Here is a 15,526-nt window from a genome sequence, read left to right on the forward strand (position 1 = left end):
TTTTCTTTTCTTTTTTTGATTGAAATAAAAACCGCGGCGATCCGCACGATGTGCAGCGAAAACGATTATAAATTCTTCAATGGTTACGATCGTCGTTTTTAGAGAGAGAGAGAAATAAAAAAAAAGAGAGAAAGAGAGAGAATAAAAGAAAAATTGTTTGGCAATCGTGGAGGCATCGTGTTTCTAATCGTGCGACCTTAGAATTCGCAGAATAAAAAAAATAAAATATTAAACATTGATAATAATTAACATATACGTATACAATGTGCGTAATAAACTGGAGCATGAATGATAAAACGTGTCGAAAATGCTCGATGACCTGATTAATTTTTTCCTCTTCAAATGAACGTAATATAATTATGCGCGATATACGAAATATATTTCCGAATCAAGGTCGACGTATGAATTGTATATTTTGTAGTGAATTTTTATGTTATATTTTACGATTAAAGATCATAAATAAGTATATGTGGTGAAAAAAAGAAAAAGGAGGGGAAATAAAAACGTGGACTGAATTGCTGCTTTTCTAATGCGATCGAGAGAAGCCAGTGCGGAGGAACGAGAGTGCAGTAAGAGCGTTGCCGTTATCAATCATACGAGTATATGATGAATGAATGGATCTTTAATCTTACGTTTCGTGTTTCCTTCTCAACGCGTATACATATACTTATTACAATATCATAACGCAGAATTTGTAAATCTCGCGTTATAAATATGTTCTCGACGAATCAGGTCACATATTATATCTGACCACCGAAAATATTCACGCCATTTTACACTCATATATACGCGTGAACTTGTGTCGCATATATAATTAGAATATATTTCAGCTGAGGAACTTGAACTCACCGTGCAACTGCGCAAGAGACTGTAGGGTGTTCGCGTTGCAGTTTATGAATCCTGAAACAAACGGAGAAAAAAGAAAAATTAGCTTCATTTGTTAGAATCGTTTTTCACGATGATCTTTGCGAACAGACGTATCGTAAAAGTTGAGAACTAATTTGAATCGCGATGCGCGATTGGATATAAATTTTGCAATAACTGCAGAGTGTGGATAATAAAACTGTTGATTCTTAAATTCTACACCTGCGAGATTAAAATTTATGGCGATGTATTACCGCAACGTCCATTCGCCCACGTTGATTCGTACGTGTGACGAAATTGCACAAATGCTGTTTTGAATATTCGAAAGAATTTCGAACTTTAAAAAAATTGTTAGACGAGCATTCGTGTTGCACAGACAATGTGATCGAATATTCGGAGATTTATCGAATATTTAAAATTCCATCTCCTGCGCCCGCGAGATTCGATTGTAGATTAAAATTATAACACGCGACTATATTTTTTTCGGATACGGAAAACGTGCTCTGCATTTTCACCTCATCGCGAAAGATAAAATAACAAAATAGTCGAATCGTCAAAGAATTTGCATTCGCGTCAATTTCCTCTTCACCGCAATATCTCTCCTTTTCCTTTCGTCGTTCCAAATTCATTTCGATTCTCCGTACGTATAATTTCATCACGCACTAATACGACCTCGTGAAAAATCGTCGCTGATACTACGTCAGCTTTCGCAGCACATTCATAGGTGTTATAAAATTCATTGATTCTATTTGCATATACATACGTGCGAAATTGCGCAATTTTATAACAAGCTGCAACGATGCAACTGTTACCGCAGCAAATTCTGCTGGTAAGAAATTTTTTCTCATTTTTTTTCCCCCCTATCCTCGTCACCCAGGTACATACGAGCAATTGTTCGGGAAAAAGTTGGAATTCCATTTTTCGTAGCATTTTTCTTTTTTTCCCGAACAGTGACAGCAAATACGTAACTATATTTTTCGAAATTTCGCTGCAATTTTTTCGGGCGATAGGAGGACGACGTCGACGCGATGACGCCGACGGTATAGGATGAGGATTAGGAAAGTTCCGTTAATTAAAACACGAGAGGAGAGAATTAAAGTACGCGTTGAGATTATAACGCAACGCGTATACACGTACGTACGAATAAATTCAACCGCGCGACGACAACTGCTGCAAAAACTAGGTAGCTGGACGAAACGCAACGGGCGAAATAAACCAGGTGTGTAAACTCGTGCGTGCGCGTTACACATGTACAGGTAAAAATGAATAGGTCGACCGAGCGTATGAAAATTTCACTTTATTTTTTTTTTCAGATTTAATAAACGCCTTCTAATCAGATGGAAAAAAACCATTAGTGCCATATATACCTGCGATACACTTTCCATTCATCGGCATATGTTTATCAACGAGGGATAAAAGTATAACGCGAAGTGCAGAGAATATAGGTATATAGCATGTTCGATAAAGATAGCGATCGATTTTCCGTCACTTCTAACCTCCTCCACCCCCGTTTCCATGTTACATACGAAACGCAGCGTCGGTGGTGAGCTCTTGGCGCAATTTATCTTCGTCTTAGAAACTATCCCCGAGTCCAAAGTACATTATGGGTTCCATTTAAATATGTATATTTATATTCCATACGTAAGATCGTCGGTATAAATTTTATGATTTCGCCCGTACAATTCGTACATGTATGTGTATACTGTATTATCATCCGCACGCGGCGGCGAGGGGGAAAAAAATCAAAATTAACGGGTATGAAAATACACGCGTACGAGAAAAGTCGGCGAACGTGAACGTCGCGTGCTTCGAATTATAAAATAAAAAACGGGCTTCTATTGTAGTGAAAATCTGGCGACCCCAATTATTGATATTTATAATGTACGTTATGTATAGGTGGTACGGAAACGGTACGATTTTAGAAATGAGGAACGTAAAATTACACGTGGTATTGTTACAGCTGCGGCTCGAAAACTTCCAACACCTGAACAAAACTATCGATTCGATAAACTAGTTCCAGCGGCGAAGTAACCAAACGTACGGTACGCGCGTAGATACACATAAATACTCAAATACTATAGGTCGTATTATACCGCGTGCGCTCGAACGAAGCAAGTGCAATAAATAAGCCAATTTCAAATCTGCGACCGCAGCTTCGTTAGCGCGACAACTGAAACGCGTAATAATTACTCCGCCATGACAGCACTTGCGGTAAATTAATCAAGAGGTAAAAAATAAAAAGAAAAAAAACTTATCCGGGCGGAGAAAATCAGGGGAGGGCATGTCCCCGTACGTACCTACGGATAACGTAAGACCGATTATATCAGAATTATACGACATGTTTTTTGAGGGTTATTCAGGCGTGTCTAAAATCTCGGTATATAGGTATACCGATAAGGTGGATATTAAAATGGTTTTTTTTTTCCGATTTTTTCTTCCTTCTAACTAATTCGGTGAAAGCGTTTCTGAATTTCATTTAATCAGCCGTTGTTAGGTAAAAGAATAAAAGCAGATTCGTCACGGTTAGGTGATCGGGTAGCTCGACAGACGGTATAAATTTCTATCTCGTAATATACCTGCAACCGTAACACCGCGATCGCGATTCAGCTCGAACGCTTGAAAAGTAAAGAAGAAAAAATAATAAATAAATTCATAATATAAAATAAGATGAACTTTACGTAAAGATTTCTCACGCTGGTTAGGTTATAAAATACATGTATGATAAATAGGTGAATATTCTCTCAGCTGATTTCAAGGCTGCGGATCGCGATATGATAAATTTTTTCAAAGGTTTCCCGCGCGAACCGAGCGCAAAATAAAAAACTATTTTTACAGACAATTCGTAGAGCGCGGTGGTTATAATTACACAATTTTTTCGTTAATTGCAAAACGTACGAAGAGAACGTTCCGTACACAAGTGAAACCACGTTCGGAGGGAGTTAATTATCAATGGTAACCCGAACTAAAATTCAAAGTTTCTAATTTCACGGAGCAAAATCATTTTCGAGTTAATTTTTCGTTATCGGCAATGAATTTCAAAAGCCCATACATCAGCGAGGTAGATAATCAAATTTCCGAACGTTTTACAAGATGGGTGAAAGATACCGTCTTTCCCCCCCATCACCTGTATCTACACGTGTGTATAAAAGTTGGCAAACGATTATTACGCCGCTGCACTCGAAATCGCATATCCACGATATAAAAGGTGATAAAAGTTAAATGAAAAATATAATGTTTATCCAAGTCGCTCAGGTGACCCTCGAGATCCTCGGATTTCAACCGGCCATTTCGAGGTCGGTTGTGCAGATAACTGCTAATTAAATTCAGACTCGCTAACAGTTAGCGGTTAGCAGTTACCGGTTACCAGTTCTTTTTTTTTTTTTCTCATTTTTTAATTTTTTTTTTTCAACTCTTCTACCGGGTTTGGTAATAAATAGGTACGTAATATTCGTACACGCTCGTATTGTACACATACCCGTTAAACATACGTAGTACATAAAATTACAGCCGTTATTGCGCTATGCGCCGTATACGAGGTGTACGCGCCACTTCGCTTGTCATATTCACAAGGTGATAAGCCTTATCTACGAGCGCACACCGCGTTCCGCGGTCACTTGCGACAAACTCGAATAATTCCATTACAACGTACGCACCTTATTCGCTTCCATTCGCGCGTCGTATGACCTATTAATTTTCCCTCCGAGGAAATCAATTTAAAATCATCGACGTTCGCATTTTTTTTTTCAATCCTCTACTCCTTTTATTTCTGCGTTACCGAACGAAAGGGCCCGATAGACGGCCAAAGACGCATACCTAATGTACACCTATAGTTACCTATTGAAACTTTGTGTGGGTAGTACGTACGTAAGATGACCTACGCACGTAACTAACTCGGCACTTTAACACGTATAGGTATGTACTTATAATAAGCGAGCCCAAGGCCGTCTCTCAGCGACTAAATGAGCGGACGTAGCGTTGGTTTGTGAAATCAAAACTGTCGTCGTTGATACGTATCGAGTGATTTTCTTTTCGTTTTTTTTTTTAAACGCGATGTCTTAAACTGGATTTGTAGTATACACGTAATTACGGCGTAAAGGCAAATGGAGAAAGCTTCTAGTTCAAGATTTATTAAACTTGAATGACGAGGTAGCAAATTTTCAGGATCACGCCTCGCCGTGTGTATAACCTTACGATAATCCTTCGACGTCTGTAGAGACAGCGGATTTCTAGGCGAGTCTGGTATAACACCGATTCGAACGGGAAATTTCGCTCGATAGTTTACGATGACGGTCGAGATCGTGATGCGTCAATATACATACACGATATCTACTGTATTATTATCGAAGAAGGACGACGACGACGATCGCGATTATAGGCGCCCATGAATCGAGTTAATTTAATCCGATGTAGTTTACGAAATCGAAAGCAAGTCTACCTTCTCTCCTTCGTTGCGATGTTTCTTTCTTCCGTTAGATTTTTTATTCCCGCTTTTTCTTTTTTTTTTTTTTTCAAATTGGGAAAGGTCGTCCAATTTCCATATCATCACATTCCTGAAACGGATCACGGATCGACCGCCGGATCACGATCTGTACCAACTCGAAAACTTTCTTTCCCCGCTCGTTTAATATATTCATCGTTCTTAATTAACCTGATACATATTACGCACAATTTTTACTTTTTTTTCCCCAGTCTAAAATTTCATCTACTTTACAGCCTGCCTCCCATAATCAGCTAATCATTGAGCATTTCTGATTCAGTTCAAGTGCGTCAAGATCCGGACGGTTCAACGTAAACGGATAATTTGTTTGAGTGAATGTTGCGGTGATCGGAAACGACGATTGAGCCATCGTCAAAAATTGTCGGTAATCGACTCAACGATATACCGCATATAAATTTTATTACCGGTCTTAACACAACGATCGGATCGCCTTGACGTACACGTGTACATGGAAGAAGATGACCGCTACATCGTTGAGTGGAGGTAAGGTACATAAATAATACGTATTTACATACGCGGGGTAAGGTGAAACGTGTAAGTCAATGCGAATGTAATACATAATCGGTTAACCCATACAAGTGTAGGGTACCGATCGCCGATCGATCGATCGACGAAGCGAAACCGAACGAAGCGAAATCAAACGAAACGCGTCGAAGAAATTGAGAGGAGGAGAGAAAAAAAGAGATCGAAGGAGACCGAGCCGAACGAGAATATGAAGATCCGCGTGATCGTTGCAGAGCGAGGCAATGTCACGGTTGCCACTTTTCAACCACGAGTTCCGCTACCGAGCGATACCACACGTATAATCCGGGCTACCGGTTTCATTGCGCGATCGTATCTAGGTGGATCCTAGGCGGTATCTGGAGCCCCGATATTCGGATGGATCCTAGATTCCCATCGGTTGAATCGAGCGCATCGCCTCTGCAGCAAAACGTCGCAGAACCAAAAAAGAGATCACCACCATTTTACGTACACCGAAGTGCCGCGCCGTTCATCGCCAGTTTCGTGCCTTACAACACATCGGCTACAGACGCGTATACCGTCGCCTATCTATAGTTTATGCTACCGGTTTACCGTGGGAACGAATAATGAAGATGACCTCTGCTCCGGTAGACTGATCGTCGCGATGCGATCAACCGAATGATACAAGAGACCTTTGCTCTTAATTCCTTGAATAAATGGAACTCTGCACAGTTTCTACGTTTCTTCGCTTCATTTTCTACGTATAATTTCGAGAAAAGACTACGGCGTACGTGAACAGGTATAGGTACTCCGTGGTAGATCCCGCTTTGGGTTGGGACGCATCTCCGAATATGCGAGAATTAAAAAAACAGGATTTGGCTTTCAGCGTGTAACTTTGATAAGAATATATCGCGATACGGGACGTTCTGCGTGCTACGTTGCGAAACGAATGTTATAGTACCCATAGTGCAGATGATGATGATGATGATGATGATGACGCTAACGATGGCGAAACTTTTCCCCGAAGAGTCGCCATTAACTAATCTTTTGTATACCGGAGTGGTATCGCGCAGAATATAAGTAAGGCTCGCTTTCAACTGGTGGGAGAAGAAAGAACGACGATAAACTCGAATTCACTATCTTTATTATGGAACCTATTTTAGCTTTCCCAACAACCGTCGTCACAGGGCAAACTTTTCCTATCCAAAGTTCAATTTTGTAGCTCTTACTTCGCTCCGTGCGTTCTTTTTTTTCTTTCATTTCTCGCAACTCTTCCCTGTCCTGTCTGGCAAAATCACGTGTAAAGAAAAAAAAAAAAAAAACGGAGAAAAAAAAATAAAAAGAACGAATTTCGTCGCAGACAATATTTCTGCACCGTACCTAGTTTATTTCTGCGGAGAAATCTCGCCACGCCCGCGATGTCGTGAATCATTGACGCGCAACATGACCACAATGGGCGTGGGGCATGGAGTGAAATTTTTTTTTTTTTTGGTTTTTTTCTCTCAACTTTTTTCTTCGATTATTTTTTTCTTTTGCGGCTCCGCTTATTCTTAATTCTTCCGCGCCTCGATGCCGTCGCTTTTCTTTCTCCTCTTCTCATCGACCAGATGAGACCTCTCCGTTGAGCGAGGGCGCAGGTGAAAATTCAAAAGATTTCGGCGCACGGTCGTCGCGTGAAGTGCAGTCCGAACGGGAAGGCAGAAAGAAAAGGAAAGTGGCGGGCAGAAAGGAGTAAAAAAAATTTGACGGATAGAATTCGGAAAGTAGTCCACACGGCCTCAGAGTCGCGCGGTTATCTAACGCTTTCTCTGTTCGAACAAACGGAGAAATGATATAGTGACGAATTTATGCGATGGAAGAACATCGCGAACAAGCCGATTTCCAAAGTTCAAAACACGAATTGAAATTGAGCTCAGACCCCACTTATTAACGTGGTCGTTGATTTTTAACATATCAGAGCGAAAAGCGTATGAACCGGAATGAATAAAAATGTTGATTTGTGTGCCAAAAAATGAAGGATTTTTAAAATCGATTGCAGGAAAATCTTTCAACGTATTTTGACCTCAGGAACACGAATCCGTTGGCTGAATTGAACGACGAATTTTTCTCATTGAGATATCCTTGATTTTTGTGATTTTGGAGCGACGAATTGGCGTTAACTCGAGCAATTTTATAGATAGATCAATTTGGCTTGCGGATTCGAATTCCTGAGACAAAAATACATAGAAATAGTATATAAAACCCAATAAAAAAAAATATTGATTTTTGACCCCAAAATCGAAAAAACTCCAAGGGGTACCCCTTTGGATTTTTTCGATTTTTGAGCCAAAAATGAAGTATTTTTAAAATCGATCGAAGGGCACTTTTCTAATGTATTTTGACCTCAGGAACACGATTCCGTTGAGTAAATTGAGCTACGAATTTTTCCTATCGAGATATCTCACTTTTTCTGCTCCAAAAAGTGGAAAATTGACGATAACTCGATTAATTTTACAGATAGATCAATTTAACTTGGGAATTCGGATTCCTGAGGTCAAAATACACAAGAATAGCATATAAAATAGAATATTTTTTTTCGACCCAAAATCGACAAAATTCCAAGGGGTACCCCTTTGGATTTTTTCGATTTTGGGGTCAAAATTGAAGTATTTTAAAAATCGATTGTATAGCGCTTTTCTCATGTATTTTGACCTCGGGAACACGAATCCGTCGACAAAATCGAGCTACGAATTTTTCCCACCGAGATATCCTTGATTTTTGACTTTTCGGATCCATACAATGTGCGATAACTCGATGAATTTCATTGATAGATCAATTTAATCAAAGTTGCTCTACGTGCATGGTAATGCGTATGTCTGCGTATTATAAAATCGATGAACCTTGCCGCGGTGATTTGCCGTTGCAGTTTCCGGTCTCTTACATAACAACGCGATAAGAAATTGTTACATTTATTTATCACGCGTGCATACTGATTTATTCAAAATCTTTTCTGTTTCTCTGTTTTTTACTTTTCAAATCCTTTCAGGTAATTTTCTACCGTCCTCGAATTCGGAAAATAATTCAATTAGAACGAGCAATTTATCAGCGAGACACCTACGTCCGTTTGTACTACACATAAGACAGATCTGAACTCGTGTATAAAATAAGATAAGACATGAAATTTAAAAATCTTAAGAAGAATCTACCGCGGCGGATGGTTCCAATTTACAACAATTATCTCCTAATTCGGTTTTTTTTCTATTCCTTTATTTATCCGTTAATATTAACATCCGTGTATACGTTATTAAACATACCGCCGCAACGCGACGATACAGAAATCAACGACATCCAACAGCGCGACAATCGCATCTGTACTCACGTTATACACATATATATCATGTGAATACCTATCCTCGTACGTAAATAAATCCATCATCTACATGCGTACGAGAACACATACCGTACAAATTACATTTATTCGTATGACTCACTCGGCTTATATGTGGGTTCGGTATCGCGCAGTGATTGACTTTCTGCAGTACATTTACAGTAGCTACGTATAAATAAATATATGTATATATATAAAACCGTCCACTTAACGTGTACACGTGCATACACATACACACATCCGTACAAGTTACCCCACACAGCGATAAATTGCGTAACAATCGAAGAAGCGACAACAGCATCCGACGACGATGCTGCTGGTGCAGCGGCGGCGCACGATCATACCTCGTTTTATTCATTACGCAACTAACAATACGAATTGCGAGGAGATGATAACGTATACGTGTACACGTAATACGGAGCTGCAACCGAGGTAGCTGCTTTATTGCTTTCGTACAGGGCGTACGCGTGTGCGAGTGTGGGTTTTAATTTCAGTCCGGCCGTTTGTGCCGTGCACCGCTACGCGTATAACGAGGAACGCATGTGTCTCCTCGTTGCCTCTTTTATTTTTCATTCTCCTTCTCTTCTCCTTTTGTCTTCGGAGATCTTCTCGATTTCACTGTACACGCCGGTAGGTATATCTTTCTTATTGGGTTTCACTTCTCTCTGTACAACGTGTAAGCGCAGCGCGTGCCACTCGCTCGTACCGCTCTTCTTACTCACTCTCCGCACTCGCCTTATCAACGAACGAGCAATATACTATAAACGAACAAAACGTTCGCAATGCCGTGAGCGCAAAAATAATAATGAATAAAAAAAAAGTATTTCACAAATTCGTTTTGAAGTCGATTCAAATTTTATAGGTGACCCCAAAACGTTCGTCCGTTCTTTCTCTCTTTTATTTTTCCATTTTTTCTTTTTTATTCTCTAACCCATTTTCGTCTGTCGTCAGACGAGACGGTCGGTACGTACGTACGGTATATCGAAATTACACGTACATCGCTCGTGCTACGTTGGTCGCACGGGGCGAGGTGGGAGGTAGGGTTACTTAAGTGGAACCGTTTTAAAGCGCGTACGTTTTCATCGGCAGCTGTGCGTAATATCTGTACGTTATCAGCGAACATTTGACGATAAGCCGAGCGCGAATCTTTCGGACTTATTGCGCAGTTTTGAAAAAATTTTTCCTCACAACGAAACGCGCGCGGTATCCCCCCCCCCCCCCCCTCGCGTTGTTCGCGCTCGCACGAATTCCCTTCCACCTGTATAATAAAAGAGGAAGAAGAGGAAGAAGAAGAAGAAAAATCAAGTTCCGCGTTTAATAACGACGACGCCGTATCGGTCGCGGTCTCTCGGTGTACGCGACACGACGATCGCGGATAGAAAGCTATCGTTCATTGATAAAATCCTTTGTAACTCGTGCGTAGAGGTATACGCAAGTGCAGCGTTGGTTCACGTATAGGTACGTGAGTACCTTGTCCGGCGATGATACCACACACGCGTGAACGATAGGTGTATAATTTTGCCGTTGGTATAATGTGTATGATTGACTTGTGAAAACGTCGGTTGATCCTCTCAAGTTCTCCGTATCATTATGTCGAGCGTCAAATTGAAAGGGAATACACAGATAGATATCCAGACACGGAGAGACGTGTGCGCCGCGTATAGCCACGAATAAAAGGGAATGGAAACGGAGAAAAATGACTCGCTAAAAAAATCGAAACCGAATCACGAAGTTCACTCCATTTAATTTATGCATCGGAGTACAACCCCGCAGGAGGACATACACGCGGCGCATGGGGGTACGCGGTTTAGGGGTAAGTCGGAAGCAGCTGTCAAAAACAGCAGGCAACGAGTATACGAGGATCGAACGTGCGTCGAGCAACAGCTGATACACGTGGTGATAGTAAAATGCGATAGCTTCGAAAAGTCGATGGTTGTTCCATCCGGGCGCCATGGGGGCGGCTTCGGATAAACGTTAAATGTATACGAAACACCGAGGCGACGACGAATATGCGATACCTAAATGTTGGTAAAAACATCGCGAACGAAAACGAAAAAAGATGTCGTGATATGAGAAAGGGGAGAAGTCAGCGCCTCCTCTCAGGACCCCGCTTCGGTGACAACACACGTTGTCACTTTGGCACGTTTTCTGCAACGCGCGGAAGGATAAAGGGGGTGGGTTCACGTACGTCGTACATAGGTAGGTATATACCATAGATACAGAGCGTAGATACCCTCGGAGAGTGGTACATAATTTGTGTACGCGTGTATACCTATATATTTATACGGTAGAAACCCCCGTGCTGCAGCTACCCTATCCTCCGTGCATATATGTATATCCATTCTATAGTTTCGGTCACGTGTTTGGCTGAAAACACTCTCTCACAGAGAAATTCGTATTTCTGTGTCCTGCTGCGGTCGAGCGGGGGTAGCGTGCGCGCTGTTATATATTTTCATCCTTCGTCCCCCACATATCTCCGCACATGCGAGGTCGCGTTTCACGCACACGATGATCACGCGTGCGCGTCGATACGAAGAGAGAGAGAGAGGGAGAGAGAGAGAAGGAGAGAGAGGGGGGGAGACGGAAAAGAAGAGAGGAAAAATCGCGGGGTGGAAAAGGGGGAGGGGATGCCTGCGTGCGTTCGACGTCGAAGGCGATCAGCTGGTTGGCACACGTGGTATATCCCGTCTGTTCGTTCGTCCCTTACCAGGATTCCTTCTCCCTCTCTCTCTCTCTCCATCCGTTTTCTCCTCGTATTGTACACGCTTCATACCCGGCTGCGGCGCAACCTCGCCGCTCGCGTTCGTCGTCTCCTTCGTGGACGAATCTTTTTTTTTTTTTTTCCCCCCGATAGCTTTTTCTACTTATCCACCGACCGGACCTGCGAGCGCGGCGAACCACGCCGATCCCGGAGGGTCCCGCTTCGGGGGCGATGGTCTGGATTTGCGCGACGGATCCCCGTGCGCGAAAGGGAGTGCGAAGAGCGAAGGGGACGTAGGACATTTCGATGGACTCCCGTACGTCCGTCGATGTAATTGAAGAAACGATAGGGAAATAGGCCTTTTAAAACCTCCAACGCGTTCGTAATCTTTTCCCGAAAAACTTCATTTGGTGGAAGAAAATGAACCGACCGGGTATCGAAGGGTCGAAGGTTTTTCTTTTTTTTCTTTCATTCTTCCGGACTGCACCCGCGCGTTGCGCAGCTCGCCAAACTTTCTTGTGGCTTTCTCGCAATCGAAATAATTCGCATGAGCTTTTTTTTTCGTACGAATCTATATATTATTGCGATATCTGAGCGAATCCCCTTTTTTTCAAAAAATAGAAGTGGATGCAGAGGAAAAAAGTTACTCCACTCGTTTCTAATCTCGAATTCGATGAAACTGAGATCGGGACGAAGTTGCTAAGGTTGTAGTACGTCAGGGCTGAGAAACTGTCTGGATACACGTCTACCTAGGATATCTGAATAGACGAGGGTGGTAAAGTAAGCAAGGTTGGGTCTAGCCGTGCGGTTCGGAGTGAAAAAAAAAAGAAGAAAAAGAAGAAAAAGAAGAAGAAGAAATGGAAGAGAGAATCAGAGAGGAGAAATAGGCGGAGTATCTCGTTTTTGACGAAGGGCCGTACATTCAAGTGTTACACACGGGGTGGTAGAATACATCCAACGGAGGGTAATGGTGTTGGTGGCGAAGGGGTATCCGAGGGTTAGATATAGCCAAGGGGTGGATGGATATATAACGGCACGGGTTTTCCTCGGTCGATAGTTGAATGCCCTCCAGTTGACATGCGTGCCCTCAACCTGCACTGTACACACGTACAGTTACTGCACACCGCACCGAAAAACGTCGAAATAATCACCCGAAATATCGCACCGCCGCAGAAAATAGTATGAACAAAAAAAAAAAAAAGAAAACAACAATTTTTCCAACATTATCTTTCGAGTGTAACTGCAGTTCAATTGCAATTCGAATACATCCACCTCGTGTGCGCGAATCGTTGCGGGATAAAATGGAATGGGAAAAAAAAGGCCAGAAGAGTATTTACATAACCGCAGAAAAATATCCCCTAACCCCCCCCCCCCCCCCCCCCCCCCCGCGTGCGGCGATCGTTGACAACGATTTCCGGTACGCGCGTACCGGTGGGTCCATTCGATGCTGCGTTATACCTACACATGTTCGATAACGGTAGAATAAGTCCGTCATTCATCCTACCAGTTCGCAGATATTATGTGCCCGGCTAGACACAGAGAATCGCGTCCATGTACTACGCGTACGTATACGTGTACGTAACATACTCCGTTACTGCAGCAACCGCAGCAGCGACTATACGTGTATATGTATATGTGTACGGTTCGTTGCAGAACAAACGTAATCGTGTGTGCATAGGTATATGCACGGATGATACGGAGAGGATCTTGGTGTATTATACACTTATGTATACGAAATAATACCTACAACGTATCTTGGTTATTATTACGACGTATAGCCTAGACGGAACGGGGGGGTTCTACGTTACATGGATGTTTGTACATTATATATCGCGTATGTGTTATAGGATGCGCGATTTTAGTTCGTATACGGAGTGGGTATACGACATGAGCATTTATATCCCCGCACCGCCCAGGAGCAACGGCAACGGCAACGGCAACGGTGACGGCGGCAACCAAGAACCGAGTTTTCCGGTACTTCTGTGTACATGCAATAAATACATATGTACACACGCTCTATATAGCGTACCTACATGTACGTACGTAAGTCTCGCGGAGTACGTATACGGCCGTTTCTCGCCCGCTCGTACGCGATTACAGCGGAAACCGACGAGCTAGGAAGCTCGTAAAGGATAAAAAAGAAAAAAAAAAAAAATCAAAAAAACAAATGCCGGTTCCGCTGGGTGTATTCGTCCGTTTCCTACTCCTAGGAGCCACGGTATAACCGCTGTGAACCTCTATCCTCGAGCTGAAAAACCGAAAAAAAAAAAAAAAAAAAAAAGGAAGGTGATCCTTTGCAAATTTCCAAAGGACCCGGTGCGCGTGCACGGTTTACGGGATGCGGGATTACGACGATATTACTCGCGATCGATGACTAATCTCTCTATGAAACCAAATAATCAGATCGAGAAGGTGAGTGAGTATAATCCCCGTATACACAGGTATACACGTACCGATTACCGGCGCGCACTTCCACTTCCTTTCCACTTCTACTTATACACTTATAAAGAGACTTGCTGCAATACTTATAGTTACGTAAGAGCGAGGTCAAGTGCAACGAGCAAGCAAGTAGCAGCAGCAGCAGCAACAGCAGCAGGCAGTGCGAGTTAAGAGACTTAAGAAGTAAGGACGTTACGTGTACGTGTGTTATACCTATATATAAGTATAATAAGCGGTCTTGCGGTATAGGTGAAATAATATTATATCCTTTTAAAAAAATCGGAAGACGAACGACTCGCGATACCATGTATCATCAACATTAATTTTATACGGTACGCCGCGTAAATTCTCTCGTCGCGTAATAACGATCTATAGTCATTTCTTCCCAGCGCGCGCGAGAGCACGCGAATCGCGCTGAATTATCAAAATTTAACTTGTTGAATTACGGGGGAAAAAAAAACAAAAAGAAAAAAACGAGCGGAAAAAAAGCTTGCGACCATGCGAACGTTTCGTAAACCATAGAGAGACCGCGACTATCGTAACATTGCGCAGTCGAACCGCTTGCCTCTATTACTCTGCTCTGTGCTGCTGTTGCCGAGTCTCGTCGGCGATGGCCTCATTTACGTTACAATGCACACAAGTATCGCGTATACCGGAGACGATCGTTCGAAAATTCGAATTTCTTGTTCCCGCACCATCGACAGATGGAGAAAATTCTCACGAGGCGTACAAAAAAACTTCGCTCCGTCCAAATCGTACGGATAATTTTTCCGGGTTGAATTTCTTTTTTTGCTGCTGGGACTCCGCGAGGCCGCTATAGGTGCACGTGTCGTTGCAGCAGCTAGCGGTATGCAGGGGGTTCGTCGGTAGCGGGAAGAAGAGGAGCAGCAACGGGTTGCTAGTTATGGGCCGAATCGATATCTTATCGCGTTGCGACCGACCGACCGACCGAGATATAAGAGACCGTTCGGACATCCACGCGTGTAAAACACGATTCGGGCGTTTTGTCGTTCGGTAAAAAAAATCACGACGGCGCGTAATGTGTATACCGCAGGTTTCGAGGGAACCGTGTGAGAAAAAACGTTATGCACGGATATGATTTTTCGCTGAACGATTTTACGCGAAGAAAAAGAGAAACCGACGATATTTGCAGGTCGCGCGAAATTATTCGCGTCTATATTCGTTTCACTCTCAC

General features: G+C 42.5%; 1 protein-coding gene across 1 annotated transcript in view; it reads right to left on the bottom strand.

Annotated features, from left to right (window-relative positions):
• The window catches only part of LOC105693413 (cytoplasmic polyadenylation element-binding protein 2), a 91,228-nt gene that overhangs the window by 29,254 nt on the left and 46,448 nt on the right, over positions 1 to 15,526 (bottom strand). The window contains exon 3 of the mRNA XM_012413313.3: positions 850 to 900. Within this exon, the coding sequence (XP_012268736.2) occupies positions 850 to 900 (51 nt within the window). The remainder of the gene's footprint in view (positions 1 to 849; positions 901 to 15,526) is intronic.

This window comes from Athalia rosae, chromosome 1, assembly GCF_917208135.1.
Source record: "Athalia rosae chromosome 1, iyAthRosa1.1, whole genome shotgun sequence".
Lineage (NCBI taxonomy): Eukaryota > Metazoa > Arthropoda > Insecta > Hymenoptera > Athaliidae > Athalia > Athalia rosae.